Source organism: Camponotus floridanus, unplaced genomic scaffold (genome assembly GCF_003227725.1).
Source record: "Camponotus floridanus strain SB8 unplaced genomic scaffold, Cflo_v7.5 scaffold14, whole genome shotgun sequence".
Lineage (NCBI taxonomy): Eukaryota > Metazoa > Arthropoda > Insecta > Hymenoptera > Formicidae > Camponotus > Camponotus floridanus.
The window spans coordinates 123,732-141,552 of NW_020229259.1; the positions used below are offsets into that span (position 1 = coordinate 123,732).

The 17,821-nt window shown below is 35.8% G+C and overlaps 1 protein-coding gene across 5 annotated transcripts in view; it reads left to right on the plus strand.

Annotated features, from left to right (window-relative positions):
- Positions 1-17,821, plus strand: part of LOC105257995 (calmodulin-binding transcription activator 2) — a 73,045-nt gene that overhangs the window by 29,216 nt on the left and 26,008 nt on the right. For 4 of the 5 annotated variants that reach the window (XM_025406342.1, XM_020029593.2, XM_025406341.1 and 1 more), the window contains exon 4: positions 7,076-7,167. In XM_025406342.1, coding sequence (XP_025262127.1) covers positions 7,076-7,167 — 92 coding nt within the window. Of the gene's footprint in view, positions 1-404; positions 2,952-7,075; positions 7,168-17,821 lie in introns of those variants that run through there. The other variant, XM_025406344.1, reaches the window with a different exon arrangement.

Sequence of the window (17,821 nt, forward strand, 5' to 3'; positions counted from 1 at the left end):
TTAATATTGTAATTGTCACCTCAAAAATATATAATTATTTAATTCTGCTTTAGGAAAATTATAATCGTTGATTTAAAAATGTTATTTTCTACCCAACATTGTTTCTTTTCTATTCAAGAAAATTAAATCTTAAATCGTGAGAATATATTTTTCTCGATTGAACTATAGAAAATGGCTTCATTCAAGTAAGCAATTATATTTTTCTTAAATTAACGCGATATAATCTCATTTCAAGATTTCCATGTTAACTATGTAACACTAAATATATTTTCAAAATAAGAATATCCTTTTTTTCTGTGTATATATATATATATACCCCATGCGCGTTATGCGTCATATAATTTCATTTTTTAATGCATTCCGCTTTGAGCCATGTGCGCGTCGTTACTTTGCCATTTTCCCCTTTCGAATCTAGACATATCGCGTTCAAGGTTACGCCTCGCATGCAAATACGCGATTACTTTGCGCAACTCTCGTCCATCTCTTCCGCCGCGAATTTATCGGCCCCGACGACAGAAGCGTTAGACGTACGAGCGTCGATTTGTCGACGATGAGAATTATTTGGCACAGCGCGAAGCGAATCCACGGAGAATAACGGACGATTATCTCGCGGGGTCGACGCAGAGCGACACTCGCCTCGCTTCTACAACGACAAAAAACGGATGATTCTCCCTCCGTACACCTTGACATTAATTTACATCCTCGGTAATCCTTAATTTACAACTCCAACGAGTTCTCCGGGGGTACGTTAGGTAACCAGCCAGCTAGGTAGGTAGGTAGGTAGGTAACGAACAGCACCATCGGTAGCTTCGCACAGAAATTGGCACGGTAGTGCACCCACACCGCCAAGCATAAAAGTGGTAAGTAGACGTAGGTGAGGAAGTCGCGGGAGAAAGATGGAGAGAGGGGACGTGAACGGGATGGCAGCGGATGGAAGAAAGCGGAGGAGGATGTGCGAGGGGGTTGGTGAGGGTGAGGATTCGACAGACACCGCGAGCAGAGATAGGGATAGGGGCTGTGGCTGGGGCCGGATAGTCGGACTTTACCGAGAGATAGATAGAGAGAAAAAGAAAGAAAGAGAGAGAGAGAGAGAGCGATCGCCCTCACAGCTCGTGGTGGTGGATGCCGGTGGTGCTGGTAGGGGCTGGTGGACTCCGGGACAGCCGTGGTGGGGACGAAGAGGGATGAAGAAGGGAGGAGAGCAGCGACGTGGAGGGTGGACGGAGGTCGAGAGTCGCGGGCTGCCTCACTCTGCGGCTCCCGCCGCTCGGGAGCAGACACGCGGGGCCAAAGACTAATTTGAACTATTTTATTAACAAAAACAATACATATTTGTAAATAACACTACTAACAACACGAAACAGCAACAACACATTTCTCCTATAAGGACTCTCTTTAAAACCTTACCTTACACCCGTAAGACAACCGCCTGTTGTAAAAAAAGAAAGAAGGGTAAAGAAAGGAAGGAAGACATACGTGGTGAACGAGAGCGCGTGGCCGTAGAGAGAGAAAGAGCGAGCGAGAGAGCTTGAGAGGAAGGGAGAGGGAGAGGGCGAGACGTGCAACGAGGTAATTTCCATTTCCGGTTTCTTTTTTCCGAAGGCAAACGTGTTTGCAACACACGCGCACACAAGCAGTACACAGTAAACAAGAAACAAGCTACAAAAGAACGATAGAAAAATCTATTTTCTCAAGTTATTCCTCGTTCGGACGGGTGCGCGACGCGAAGTGAAGAGGACTAGACGGAGATGTGAACGCGAGGAAGGGCGAGATATCGTAAAATAGCGCGCGTCGACTGCTACGGGACGGGATAATCGCATTTTAAGTTCCCTCTGTACTCTGTGTGACCCTTACATTATTTTGTCCCCCCGATGGGGACGGGTTCAGTGTTGTAACTTAGGATATAAGAAGACTAAAAAGAGCTCCGGAGCGCACAACAAAAAGGGAGAGCAAGGAGAGACTGGAATTCTGCGAGAAATAAGAAGATACAGATATATCGAGACAGAAAAAAAAAGAGTGTGTGGTAGTGACCGGAAACGCGCCCACATCAGGGAACGTTTATACGGAAACGAGAGGAGAGAATCCGGAGCAATCCGAGGCGCAATCAACAATCAAGGGAGGGAGGAGGAAGCGACGAGAGAAAGGAAGGTTCACGAAGAGAGGGATATAGCTCGTGTAGAAAAAAACAAAGGAGCTCCAATTTTTTATACTAGAGGAAGAATCTAACCAAAAAAGCGTAAGATAGAGAGAGAGAGGGGGAGAGAAGGAAAGTCAGGAAAAAGGAGGATCGATCCTGTTTGTGTTTCCGCGTGCACTTTCACGTGTATCCTTTCGCTACGAAGGACGAAACTGCGAGAACTTTAATCCTTGATCTCTTGGAAATCTGTCGTGCGAAGGGGATAAGAGACGATTGTCAGGGGATCCAGGGGACCGATCGCGGCACGTTTATGACACAGTTGATCGATATCCGGTCTGAAATCGCGTAATCCGACTCGCGTGCACGCTCCTTTGGGAGGATATGTCTTGCCGTTCCAGAGGGAGTCATCATTCGGGAGAGCAATCCTCGCAACGTCGATCCGAGTGCCGTTCTTGCGTCCTGGATCCCGCGACCAAGCTGATCAAGCTGTCCTGACGAAAAGAGGATAGTCCCCTCAGCTCGTCTCGATCGAAGAAGCGCGATCATCGGCAAACGGCCGTCATATCAGATACGCAATTGTCCACCAAGCACGTCACGGGGCCTCCGCGAAGAAGAGCCCGCTCAGGGATGCCCGCCAGGGCCCAGCTACGCTCCCGTCTCCCCTACGTTCAAGGACGATGACGATCGGCCACGGCGATCGGTAAGAACCGAGCAGCGCGAACACGCGCCACCACCACGGAGATGGCGGGCTACAATCATTCGAATCCACAGCGTGTCGTCTACCACGCGACCTACCCGACGCCCCTCGCCCCAAGTGAGTTTATCTGCTATTTATGCGCCCGATAGAGAACGCACTGAGAAAAAAATCTGGTTGCATTAATTAGAATTCTGGTAGATTCAACCAGTATGTCTGTTGGAAAATGAACGAACCAGAATTCTTGTAGGAATTATCAGATGAATCTGATAAATTTCTTCCTGTTAAATTTACTAAATTTTCTGGTTAATAATACTAAACTCCCCAGCACTAAGTCGTCTAAAGTTTTTTCCATCTAATTTCAAAAGTCTGTTTAATATTTTCAATTCCAACAAGATTATTGGATAAATTCAATCCAGATTGTTGAATAAATTATTTTAAATTCAGTTTGTTAAAAATTAAACTGATAAACAGTGATGCAAGAAAAAAATGCAGAAACACACACAATCAGAGAGCTAGCATCCTCTTTCTGGCACTATTGCTAGTAAGAGAAAAAAAATATACTAAGAAAAAAATCTGGTTGCATTAATTAGAATTCTGGTTGATTCAACCAGTATGTCTGTTGGAAAATGGACGAACCAGAATTCTTGTAGGAATTATCAGATGAATCTGATTAATTTCTTCCTGTTAAATTTATCAAATTTTCTGATTAATAATACTAAACTCCCCAGCATCAAGTTGTCTAAAATTTTTTACATCTAATCTCAAAAGTCTGTTTAATATTCTGAATTCTAACAAGATTATTGGATAAATTCAATCCAGATTTGAATAAGTTATTTTAAATTCAGTTTGTTAAAAATTAAACTGATAAACAGTAATGCAAGAAGAGGATGCAGCTCAAACACACACTATCAGAGAGCTAGCGTCCTCTTTCTGGCACTACTGCTCGTAAGAGAAAAAAAATACACTCAGAAAAAATCTGGTTGCATTAATTAAAATTCTGGTCGATTCAACCAGTATGTCTGTTGGAAAATGGACGAAATAGAATTCTTGTAGAAATTACCAAATGAATCTGATTAATTTCTTCCTGTTAAATTTACCAAATTTTCTGGTTAATAATAACTAAACTTCCCAGCACCAAGTCGTCTAAAGTTTTTTCCATCTCATTTCAAAAGTCTGTTTAATATTTTGAATTCCAACAAGATTATTGGATAAATTCAATCCAGATTTGAATAAATTATTTTAAATTCAGTTTGTTAAAAATTAAACTGATAAACAGTAATGCAAGAAGAGGATGCAGCTCAAACACACACTATCAGAGAGCTAGCGTCCTTTTTTGGCACTATTGCTCGTAGAGAAAAAAAATATACTTTGGACTTAATGTTAATACTAGTTCTTTATATACATTTTATGGCAAATATTGAATACGAGTTAAGTTAAGAGTGGCTTGCCGCCTAGCGGCAAGCAAAGAAATTAATGTAACAAGAAATTTTATAGATCCAACCAGAAAATATTAACCAAATGCTTATAGTAAAATTTAACGTTCTATAAAAAATATAGATATTATAAAAAATCGAGTCTTATCATGATAACTAGAAATTCTTGTTTGATTTAACCAAAATGCTTTCAATCATATACATCTTGTTGGTACAATCAAACGATTTTTCTCAGTGCGACAATACGCTGAACGCTTGTCATAGTCCTGGATTTATCATTGAGAATTGTGCGGAATTTATTTTAAATATCATTATTGAAATATAATAGATTGCATGAGAGAATTTGAGAATTACTTCAAGTGTCTTTCATTTGGTTATCTAGGGGAAATTAAATTTGTAAGATTTTAAAGAAGTAAATCTCTTCTTTACTTTTGTTTTCTTCTTCTCAATTTAATCGTTAATCGTTTGTTTAAATTTATTGAATAAAATCTACTAATTGATGTCAAAGAAATTTTATTTTAATTTGTGAAAATAATTTTTCTTATAGATTTATATTGTAGAAAAATTCTGTATACGAGTTTAAATTCCTTTGATAATTCGATATTTATGAATCAATTATTAAGTTTTTATATTCATAATGTTCGTATTGTTCTTTCATGTATTATTCTGACAAAATAGCTTAAAAAATGTACGAAATTATGATGTGAATTATTTATACTGCGGTGAAATATTTACACTTGCAGTGTAACGAAACTTAACTAAGTAACGTCATGACGTTAAAAAAGTTTGAAGCAAATAGATATCATTTCGCTATGAAATCTAGGAGACCACGGCGACTGCACTTAAGTATCGTACTTATGATTGAAAGTTTAGTTAATGGCGCCTAGTTTCGGCAAGTTTGGCGAATCGATGAATATTGCATAGGCTATAAATGGCCGAAAACTAAGCGAGTCGTTAGATAAATGTTTGATTTTCTTAGATAATTTTCTTGCTAACTCCGAATAGGAATTCCCGGCGAACGTTTCGCTGAGGACGAAACTTAGTCGAAACTAAGTTAAAATACAGCAATTTACGTCTATGGAAAAAAAACTATCGTTGAAATAAGCCACTGGACAGACGTACGCTCGTCGATTCGACGAATGGATTTTGAATCGGGCGGAAAGATTTTAACGAATTTTTTCACGTGAGAAAAGTGCACTTGAGCGATGAATCTATTCGTGCAGGTAATTAAAGCATAACAAGGTTACTGTGTAAATTATGACCATAAAAAACTTTCCGATCGCGATCGCGGCTTAAGTTTACATATGACACAATTTCTGCCTTTGCAGAAAAATACAGCGAGCCGTATTTGCCCTCATTTGTGCCGCTATTTTTTCCCTGCTTTAGTTTCCGCGAAGATACACGCTTCTTCCGGAGGCGCAAAAGTTGCATCAAAGACCGCGTTAGGCAATAAATTGATATTATTTTTACGATAGCTTCTAGTATTTTCAATTTCGTGTAATGCATCGCGTAAAACGTAGAAAGGATGTTTGGTTACAACGGCAGATTTATACCACGTTTCATATTTATCTCGTAAAAGATTTGAGAACACACGATGCATGATATTGCAGATATATCATATTGACTGGCGAGGAAGCGCAGATGTCTCCTATGCGTAATATCAATAATATCGAGAGGAAATGCAAGCTGCGAAACGCGAGCATTTTGTCAAGCGAATAGCAACTCGCTTGATACCTCGATATAGAATTCCGGAGATTCCAATAATTCAAGAATACGAGTACAATGCATACATTCTAATTTTATGATATTTGTCAGAGTGGCGCGTTATTTTCCCCCTGCTTAAAATCTACCGTAAAATAACTTTTATCCTACAGCATGAATTCTTATTTAGAAAGGAGATGTAAATCTTTACTCCAAATTATTAAACGTCTCTTCTTTTAAATATTATTCTTTTAAAAATAAATTCCTATAGCATTTTTGTAAAATAAATTTTATAAATTATTTCCATATTTTTTAAACACACGTTATATTCATATGTATTTCCTTTTATTAAATTACGATGTATTTAAACGTTTCCTTTTTTAAATATTCTGGAAAAATTCTTCATAGCATTCTCGTAAAACAAATGTTATAAACTATTTATATTACATACGTAATTAATTCTTTTTAACGATATTAAATAAATTTCTTTCATTATTGCTCCCTTTAGGAGAGCTCTAACTTATCGCTCTGACGGTTGTTATTTTTTTGTAACAAACTATTCTTTAGTTTTTTCTGCATAGGAAAGAGAATGCTTCTCGAGGGTATTTAAAAAAGTAAATTGTACAAATAGCGTGCAAAAATTCCTTCGGTAAAGGAATCTTTATGCCGTCGAGTTTTTGCATTCTAACGCTAGTAGGTAACTCCAACGGCGTTCGTGGAAGGTGCAATCTATTGCGAATGCTATTTTATGGCGAGCGACGACGGAATATACATAGCTGGGTAGATCGATGGAGCTTTTCGATCGGTTGTGTATAAACAGAGCTAATGACACATGCACGTAATGTTGAAGTTGCCGAGTGTGAGCGGGCAGCCGCTAATGCTCATTGCTCATGGCACAATAACGATCCGCTTATCGATCCGTAGTAAAATTGTCACGATTGATCAACACGCACGTCAACGGCATAAATTTAAACTCTTCCCCCCCCCCCCCGTGAAGTAATGTAACGGGTAATACTGAACAAATCGCTACTGAAATTTATGTTTTCTACGATCCCACATTTTCTCCCCGGCGAGAACAGCTATTAATTGAGATAATTTATCACGCAGACGGCGACCCGATAAAGCTTCCTGAAAATCTGGAAACCTTGCCGCGAGCTGAACACTTTCCAACTCAGAGGCATCGATGGAACACCAATGAGGTAAGTCGCTCATACTCGCTTATATTCGTTAGACACGAATATATTAAATTCGCGGGTCAATAGAAAACACACGTAACCCAAATACTCGAAAAGACCCAACGATGTGTGTCATTTCTCGATTACACGACACTTTTCAACTGCAATTTCGGGCGATGCACACAATTGACGACAATTGGTGGATAACATCAAGAGATGTGTTGAGGGTATACAGAGTGTCTCAAACTTAACGAATCAGCCGTTAATGGTAGATTCCTGAGATCATTTAGAAACGAAAATCTTCATACCAAAATGTTGAGAAAGATGTAGTTTCGACGCTACAAAAGATTAAAAATTACCAATCGGCGCGTTACGTTCTCCTGTGCTCAGGGACATAACGCAAGAGACCCGCGTATAATGCGATAATATCGATATCGATAAAAGGATCAATATAAAATAAAAAATAAAATTTTGCGATTGTGTCTTCGATGCGACAGTAGTCAGTAATTTGACCATTTTTATGAAGTCTTCCTCATTTTGGTATTAGAATTTTCGTCTCCAAATGACCTTAGGAGTCTATCAACAGCTGATTCGTTAAGTCCAGGACACCCTGTATACGAAATAGAACTTAAATAATATTTTCAAAATTAGAAAACTATCAAAGGAGAGAAAGAAAGGCAAAGGAAAAATCTCCTATTAAATAATATCTAAATATTTGTGTGCCTGACATTTCCCCTGATGGGTATCTAAACGTTTGCTCCACTATATCGAGCGTCCAACTATTTAACAAACAGTCTGCTAACTCGGATCACTATCAGACGATAATCCAGACATGTAATCCTCGGAATTTAACAACGGGCTACATTCCGGAACGAATCGGGGCCAAAGTATTAATAATGCATCTTACATACGAATGCACTCGCGTTCTGGCTCTCTAGAGTGCATCCCTCTCTCTTTGTGGGCGCGTGGCCCGGCTGTGGATTCCGGCTTTAGCGAACCGATCTGTAATTCCGGAATTCCGATGGATCCGTCCTTTTTTTCCGGCGTAAATTTTATCGCGATCTCGCCGGATATATATATTTACACAAGGCTGCGAGAAGTAAATAACGTGCTCCCGTTCATGTTGGTTCGTGGCGCGAAAGGATAGTTGCAGTCAATGCAGCCCCCGCTCGTGTGCAGCGTCCAGGAACGTCATTAGAGACGAGATTGCTCCACTGCTGTGGCAACAAAATCTTGCGAAATTTCATATGTAAATTGTAACGATAATTTTAATGGGTTCTTTGTTGAATTTGAAGTCAATTTTTCAATTTTAAACCGTCAATAATTAATTAATTGTGATATATAAATTGTAACGTTAATTTTAATGACGAGTTCTTTGTTGAATTTGAAGTGAATTTTTCAATTTTAAACATCAAACCGTCAATAATTAATTAATTGTGATATATTAAGGATGTTTTGTACCTGTTTTCAAAATATTGAAGAGAATGTTCAAAATATTGATGAGAATTTAATGAAAATTGTACAGAATGTCCTTACATATGTTTAGAATTTTTAAATCGATTTATTAAAGCGTTCACAAATTATAAGGATTTTAATTTGCACCGAATTAATATATGTTCTTATGGGAAACGTATAACCACGTCGACTCAAATGACAAAAATACATGGAAATAATATTCAGAATTTGTTGAAAATTTGCAAAAGTTTAGATACAGAGGAAATATTTGGTCAAATAATATTATACAAGTACTAACTGATTAAAAAGATATTAAATACAATTCAGTGAAGTTAGCCATGTATCTGTCACAAGGCGAAATTCTCTGCCAAAAGTTAATCATTTCGATTAAGGATGTTTTGTACCTATTTTCAAAATATTGAGAATTTAATGAAAATTGTACAGAATGTCCTTACATATGTTTAGAATCTTCAGTACAATTTTTAAATCGATTCACTAAGGCGTTCACAAGTTATAAAGATTTTAATTTGCATCGAATTAACATGTTCTTATGGGAAACGTATAACTATGTTGATTCAAATGACAAAAACACATGGAAATAATATTCAGAATTTGTTTCAAATTTGCAAAAGTTTAGATATAGAGGAAATATTTGGTCAAATAATATTACACAAGTACTAACTGGTTAAAAAGATATTAAATACAATTCAATGAAGTTAGCCATGTATCTGTCACAAGACGAAATTCTCTGCCAAAAGTAAATCATTTCGATTAACAAAATTCAGAATATTTCAGTAAAAACACAATAAATATTTAAAAATACATCTCTGCACTGTAGCTAAGATCAAATTGTAATATTCCACGCAATTTCTTATACTCAAAATGAATATTCGTCAATATTGATTTTCAGCTACTTTTTGCAGGGCTTGCACAAAACATCTTTAAGTTGTATAAAAAAATTAAAAATCGGAGTTATATATATATATATAAATTATAAAATATTTTTTTATATTATATTTATATTAATATTACATTTATATTATATTTCTATTATATTTATATTCATATTATATTTATATATATATATTATATATTGATCGCATTGATCTTGAAGATTTTACCGAATTGCTTGAAAGATCGCGAGCAGGGGGGTGCTATTTCAGCGTTTCGCCCAAGAGGACGAAATTCCTGGTCACGATCCTGGCGACGTCGATGTGTGCAGCGGCGCGGTCCCGGTGCCGGTGTGTGCAGCAGGGGGTGCACGTGCCGCACACACACCCTCGCACGTTGCACACATAGACAGCTTGCACCGATGCCAGTCCACACCGCTACACTCTGACCCAGGTCGGTCGGCCTCCGATCAATAGCTGGAGCCAGCGAGGAGAGCTCGCAGCCGGCGGCGCTGAGCTTTTCAGTATCGTCGAACCGAACTCAATTGCGATTTCCCCGCGTCCGCTCGACGCGACGACGACTATCATTGTAAACGATAAGTCGACCGTTCCTTCCTCGCCTCCCCCGCTTCCCCCGGTTTCCACCCCCTCGTCCTCCTCGTCGGTCCACTCCGCGCCGCTTACCTTCCCGGACCGTCCTCCCTCCGGTAAGTACCGGAAATTAAAAGTTCCTGGAAGGAGAGAGAGTCGTCGACACCGCCTTCTCGAAGAGCGTCCTCCTAGTGACAAGGCGGGGATGCTTCTTCTCCATCTCCCTCCAGCCCCTCCTGCGCCCGCGATATCCTGTTTTCCGCTCTCCATTGTTCCTCGGTAGTCTATTTTCTTCTCGCTGCTCCCGATGCGCTCGCCCATCTTTCGAGGAGCGAAAATTGGCCCCTCTCTATCTGGAATCTATTAAATTTCAACGCGATGGTCCGCGACGAGAGGGAGAAGGGCGGATATTTAAATGCAATATTTAAAGGCGCGCGAGACGAACGTGCCACCGTGTGCATCGCTAATAAGGTCAACGCAGATGGGACGAGTACTGTCACGATGCTCGCCTTATTCGATACCTATACCGTTATCAAGTCGTCGGAAGTCCTTCGAGAATTATCGATTGCGCGAATCAACAAATTTGAGCTTCGTTGAAGAACAGAAATCACGCAAAGTGATTTATACTAATGTTGATACGTCCTCCGAAAATAGAACTGACAACTTTTTATCCTCCGATCGACTATTTATATGATCATTGATTAAATATATTTTATACGACGGCACGTCAATGTCATGGAACGAAACTTTGTTCTCTTCTTCTCGTAAACATCTATCTTTTTCAAGTTTTGGACATATTTACGTACACTTCTTTTATCTCTCTCTCTCTCTCTCTCCACAAAATTATAAAAGAATTTATAAATTTTCCAAGTAGAATTTAAAGAGCTCTCTCTCTTCGTTCTAAATTTAATTTATCAATAATATTTTCAATAATATTATCAATAATACACGGTAAAAAACATTTTGTATTTCTGTTAAAATTTTCTCGTGTAAAAATTTTTGTGTTACATTTTTATATATATCTCTCTCTCCATAAAATTATAAAAGAATTTATAAATTTTCAAAGTAGAATTTAAAGAGCTCTCTCTCTCTCTCTTCGTTCTAAATTTAATTTATCAATAATATTTTCAATAATATTATCAATAATACACGGTAAAAAACATTTTGTATTTCTGTTAAAATTTTCTCGTGTAAAAATTTGTGTGTTACATTTTCATATATCTCTCTCTCTCCATAAAATTATAAAAGAATTTATAAATTTTCCAAGTAGAATTTAAAAAGCTCTCTCTCTCTCTTCGTTCTAAATTTAATTTATCAATAATATTTTCAATAATATTATCAATAATACACGGTAAAAAACATTTTGTATTTCTGTTAAAATTTTCTCGTGTAAAAATTTGTGTGTTACATTTTCATATATCTCTCTCTCTCCATAAAATTATAAAAGAATTTATAAATTTTCCAAGTAGAATTTAAAGAGCTCTCTCTCTCTCTTCGTTCTAATTTCGTTTTAATTTATCAATAATATTTTCAATAATATTATCAATAATATACGGTAAAAAACATTTTGTATTTCTGTTAAAATTTTCTCGTGTAAAAAATTTGTGTTAAATTTTTTACATACTCTTATGTTAATGTAACGTATTATCGTTGAATTATTTTGACATTTCTGCGTTGAGTTAATTTTCACCGTTTCTAAGAATTAAAAGAACACAATTAATATGTAAATGCACGAATTTTTGATGAAATATGTTATATGTTAAAATGAACAGATAAGTTGTGTTATTTTTCTCTCTATAAGTACAGTTTCCATATATTAGATCAACATATCTCTTCTGTTATTTCATATTCATCATAAAAATGTCATCATAAAAATGTTATCATAAAAATGTAAGAATAACATTTTCTTTTAATTAAATTCAACATTATAAATATATTAATTTAACATAAACTTTATTTCCAGATAAGTGTCACACTTTTGTATTAATTTTTAAACATATTCCTTGTATTATTTATTTACATACTCGCCTTCTGTTAAAATAACATTAAAATTAGAGTGGATAAATTGGGACATGTGAAATATGTTAAATTTAACACAAAATTTTTTACTGTGTATTCCAAATTTAATTTATCAATAATAAATTTAATTGATCAATCGCTTGATATTTTTCTCTAAATGTCTATCGATCGCATTCTCCGACATCGTGTCATCGGGTAGCGCGAATTCTCGGGCATAAGTTTGCCGCACATATGTCTGGCAGAAAAAAAAGAAGAATATACACATTCGTCCACATCCAACATCTGAAGTTCTTCCATCTTTTTTTCCGTCTAGATTCCCCGCATTAAATCGGCGCGGCGCGAGTTCAATCTTATTTACATTTGTCAACGTCCCGGGACGACGTTATCCCGCGACACTCCGGGATTTATGGAAGCACTCAGAGCCCGGTCGATTCATTTTGCGGGAAACCGGCTGAAACCGTGGAAGAAGTTCGCGGACAGGTAACGGAGTAAATTCCCCGGGAAAGTTTATAAATCCCTTGTGCACATAGTGCGCCTTGTCCGGGGTAAAATGCCGCCGCTTCCGGGAGATTCCTCCTTCAGTGATCTTGTTTTCTCCCCTTGTAACTTCGCCCACTTGCCTCGCCTCTTCGTCATGTCTACGAGCTTCCGCGAGGCATTTTTCACGCGAGTTTCCGACGAGCGTGCGATGATCGTAAGTGGATCTCGCGATCTTTCTCACGTCGAGCCCTCTCACGAGCGTCTGACTCGGCGATCAAAGTGTCCCAAGGATGCCAGTGATTTATTTATCGCGCGCTAGTTGTAAGAGGCGCGTTGTTCGCTGCTCGTTCGACTGGAAATCACTTTGAAAGCAGGCATATAAAGCGCGAATTAAAGTAATAACTGCGGCCCTCAAGGTTGCCTTTACACGCACGTTTCACGATTCGTTTGTCGTGCTTATCTCGATAGGTGCAGACATTAAATGCGATAGATTAATGCTTCCGCGTATACTTTATTAAACTCGTTTGCAATAGAGATGTCGTCTTTAAAAGTTGCGTGATCGCGATAAATATCCTCGCTGGAAAAAGGATCTTTAATATTTGAAAAATTATTTTCCATCATTTAGCAAATTCGATACATATGCATATGTATGGAATTTTATGTGTGTATTATTATATATTTACTACTCATATATTTTTACATGTTTATGAACAATATTTCATCGCAACGCGTTAGAATTCTTATATTGTTGATTACTTTCGCAATAAATTTCGTTACGCGTAGAATATTTCTCTCCTATTTTTTTCATTTCAACGCCAATAATTTTCAAGATTTCTGACATGCCTTTCCGTTCTTATTACCGTCGCCTGATGAAATCCCATTTGTACCGAAACGGGGCAATGTTGAATGCATACGAGGAACTATTACAGTAATATGTTTTAACACATACACGCATTTTATGTTTTCAGCACTCGTATATTGTATCTTTATACATATATTAAATAATCTTCCCTATATATTGCAGAGGATAAAAGTCCCCTAAATTATCAGGCATCCTAATTTAATGTTATAAATACGTGCAAATTGTAGTTGCTTATTTAATAAATTTGCGAGCTCTTGTTAGCTCCCTTCTGTGGAAAATATTTGCAATTACATTATAAATTTATAAATATTTTTTTATATTAAATTAAAATAGAGTAAATACATTATCTTAAAATCAACATTTTTAACACACAAAAAATTAAATACAATATATCAATCTAAAAATCCAATGTATCACTTTTTTGCTGCGAAGAAGTAACTTAAGAATTTTATAACGAAAGAAAGGGTTTTAGATCAATTCGTGATATATTTCCGACTTTATCGCTTTCCGAGTACATCAGACTAAATTAATCGATGATAGGAATGATACGGTTTATCTGTAAATGTATCTCGAGACTCAAGATTGCTCTGAAAACAACGCTTTAGTTTGCTTATTGATTTCCGATTGCACGCGAGAATGGAAACACGGTCACTAATCGCTTAGATTCGCAAAGGTATATCGCGATGGCAGTCGTTATAATTAAACACCGCTTTAAACCGTTTGTCGTGTACCTTTTAATTAAAAGACATTTCCGAGGAAACCCGTTATCCGAATATATCGCGTAGTTTTTGTTAATTATAGTTATTTAAATACAGTTTTATTATTAAAGTCACGATGAATTTAAGATAACTTCAGTATACGTATATTTATTAGATATTTAATCACATGTATATATGACTATTTAAAAATAAAGTAATTAAAATACGAAGTAAAAAGAAAATTGCACTTATAGTTTTATATAATTTTATTAATTTAAATCTTTCAGAAGTTAAGAGCTTGTATAAAATCTTGTTGCCATTTTTTACTCTATTGTGCAATATATGTTAAAAATTTTTTATTAATATTACTTTTTATTAATATTATTTTATTAATATCTCAATAATTCAAAATATAGTCGTGAATATAAATATGATAAAAAGAATCATGCCGAAAAATAACCTTGGAGAGAATGAAGTAAAGACCGAATAAATAAGTCGTGACTTCGAATAGATTCGCTGATCCGGAAAGCTCGGAAAAACCGTAATAATGTAGATACACGTGCACACATACTCACACATATTGCCGTCTAAAATTGCATTGCCCTCGATTCACAAAATCGTTTCATTGAGAATAGAGGCATGGCGTCGTATCCGGAGTGCATCTCAGAAATAGTATACAGGGGCGCGTTTCACATCGATATCTTGGAATAGTTTCCCCTGTCATCTCGGAAAAATTAACCAATTTCCTAGGTTCTTTGTGCGACGCTGAATAGTCGCGGTGATACAATGTAATCGCAGTCGATTCAACGCCGTAGACAGCATCGATATTTCATTGTTGTTCTCTCAATTGCCGATGCCGTTCAACAATAATGATAATGATTACGAATAGCAATTAATCTGCAATAATGCGATTATTAATCTCCCGTTAAATACTGTTGCTGCGTACAATTTCCTACGCAAATGAGAAATTTGGAAAACAAAATTGTTATTTCAAAATTTTTAGAAACAAAAATTAACTATTTACATATTTTTTAGAAACAAATTTGTAAATAATTGTCTTATTTTTAAAAAAATTTGAAATAACACAACTTTATTCTTCAAATTTTTTGCGTGTTGTTTCAATTGTTACTTCAAAATTTTTATAAACAAAAATTAACTATTTACATATTTTTTAGAAACAAATATGTAAATAATTGTCTTATTTTTAAAAAATTTTGTGAAATAACACAACACACACACTTTATTCTTTAAATTTTTTGCGTAGCAAATATTAACTATTACATATTACATATAAACTATTACTATTACATATAAATATTAACCATTTACATATATATATTATTAATAATTAATAAAAATAAATGTGTATGGAATAAATAATCTTAAATGAATGATGATGAAGATGTTTATATTAATAATTTTAATGACAAAAATATTTTGTTTTTATTTATTCTTATTTATGAAACGCTATTATAGATCTCTTTGAGAGATAAATTTGAAATAAATAAAAAGAATATATGTCTTTTGGCGAAATATTAAATATATATGTATTGTCGAAATCGAAATATTTATTTTTTAATTGAAAAGTTTGCTTTTATTTAAGGTTTTCTCTGTTGAAAGAGACGATTTATCGACAGAATTCCGATATTCGCGGGCGTGAATTACGAACGTAGAAAGGACGCACCATGTTCGTTCCCCGGCGACGGAAGGAGACTCGATTTATCGCTCCTTTTGCATTCGTAAATCAGGGAGAATACATCTCTTCCGGTAACACATGAGACAGAAAGTGTTACGTTTATGTACCCGTTAAGCTAGGAATTCATTGCCGTTTTCTTTCATCGTATTTCTGAAAATCAATAATTTTTGCTTAATGATCCTACGGTCCTCTCTTTTGTCTACTATGAAAGATATTAATACTTGACGTATAATTAATCAAAGTCGAAATCTTCGTATTAATTAGTTTTTGAAAAATGATAGATAATGATTAAATATTAGAACAAAAATAAGGAAGTAGAAATAAAGATTTTAGGTAAAAGAATAATTTATATTAACAGAAAACATATATTTTTTGCAATATTTTGATGTGATATTTTCATAGTGACGTACGGATTTTATAGCGATTTTGTTAAAATAACATTCATTATTTATTTACGCAAACAAATTATTAAAATTTGTGCAATCCTTAAATTTGCGCACGTTTACAACACAAGTATTTGTGTAAAAGGCCGCTTTTTCCGAGAGCTAATTTCTCTGTCGTCGTAATTCGTAATCGATAATCGCGTTTATATTTTATGAGTTTCTTTTGTCACGTATGCATATGTGAGAATATCATAAGCTAAAATATTCCATGCGCTGCTTGACCTATTTCACGACCACAAAACGCAACACACACCGGAAAATATACAAGTGCGCACCGGAATTTGCAAGGAATCTCACAGAATTTATTATTAACGGACCATATGTTCCTCGAGTATTATTATGCGAAAAATCTTGTTGGAAAAATAGGAGATATTACATTATCAGAAAGAACCTCTGACTTTTATCATCACGTACGATATTAATGCTAAATGATCGTCTTAATCAAATTTAAGCACTACATTTACGATTTATGTGTAATTTATAACTAAATTCGGATTATTATATTTATCTACAATTCGGAATTTTATTTATCTATAATTTTATACGTCGCATAAAAAATCATGCATAATGTAAAGAGATATTTGAGAAAATAAAATATTTATATACATAAAATATATACTAAGGCATCATATCAGAGAAGCACGATACAAAATTATAAATAGATTTCTATCTTGAATTTTGTCGCGTATAAGTGGACTTAAAATACATATATTACATAAAATTAAGATATATCTTTCGGGTTTTAAAAATACATAATTAATATTGAGATCGCATTTAATGTTAAGGTAAAAAAGAAACTAGTTTGTAGTTCTGACAAATTAATTCTTGCATCATATAATACAATCATATATTATTATGGCAAATATAAATAATACACTGCTTCTGAATAAACAAACAACATATTAATTCTTGCATCATATAATACAATCATATATTATTATGGCAAATATAAATAATACACTGCTGTAATTCTGAATAAACAAACAACATATTTATATCTTGGAAATCATGTTTTCCGATAAAAAGAAAAATAACATCCCGACAAACGATGCACTGTAGGCACGTTAACATGTGATGTATGGCATTAATCGACGTATGAGCAAAGTCCGCGCGTGAGCTCGTGATAGAGCTCGCCTGGTAGCTTAACCTAATTTTTGCCCGGACACCCTCCGCGATTAATCAAGGCAAATGGACGTAACGGCATGCGGGGAAGTTGTAACGAAGGGATGCATGAATGCTCGGTAAAGCCGAGGTCGCGCGAGTTTTGGTCTCCGTTGGCGTACGACGTACATTGGTGGCACGAGGCATCCTCGCCAGAATGCAAATGATCAATTAACCAGTTGTAAATCACTACAACGTGGGGGCTTTATCTAGGCCCGCTGTCGGTAGCCGGCCCGTCTAATGGCCGCGAAGTCATCATCGGTCTCCCACACATCCTATTTTCATACGCTTTCTCCTCGACAGATCTCGCTATATAAAGTGCCCCAGAATAGATAATGTAATCGAAAAAAAAGGAGAAACTTCCTTACACGCCTCATTTTCAT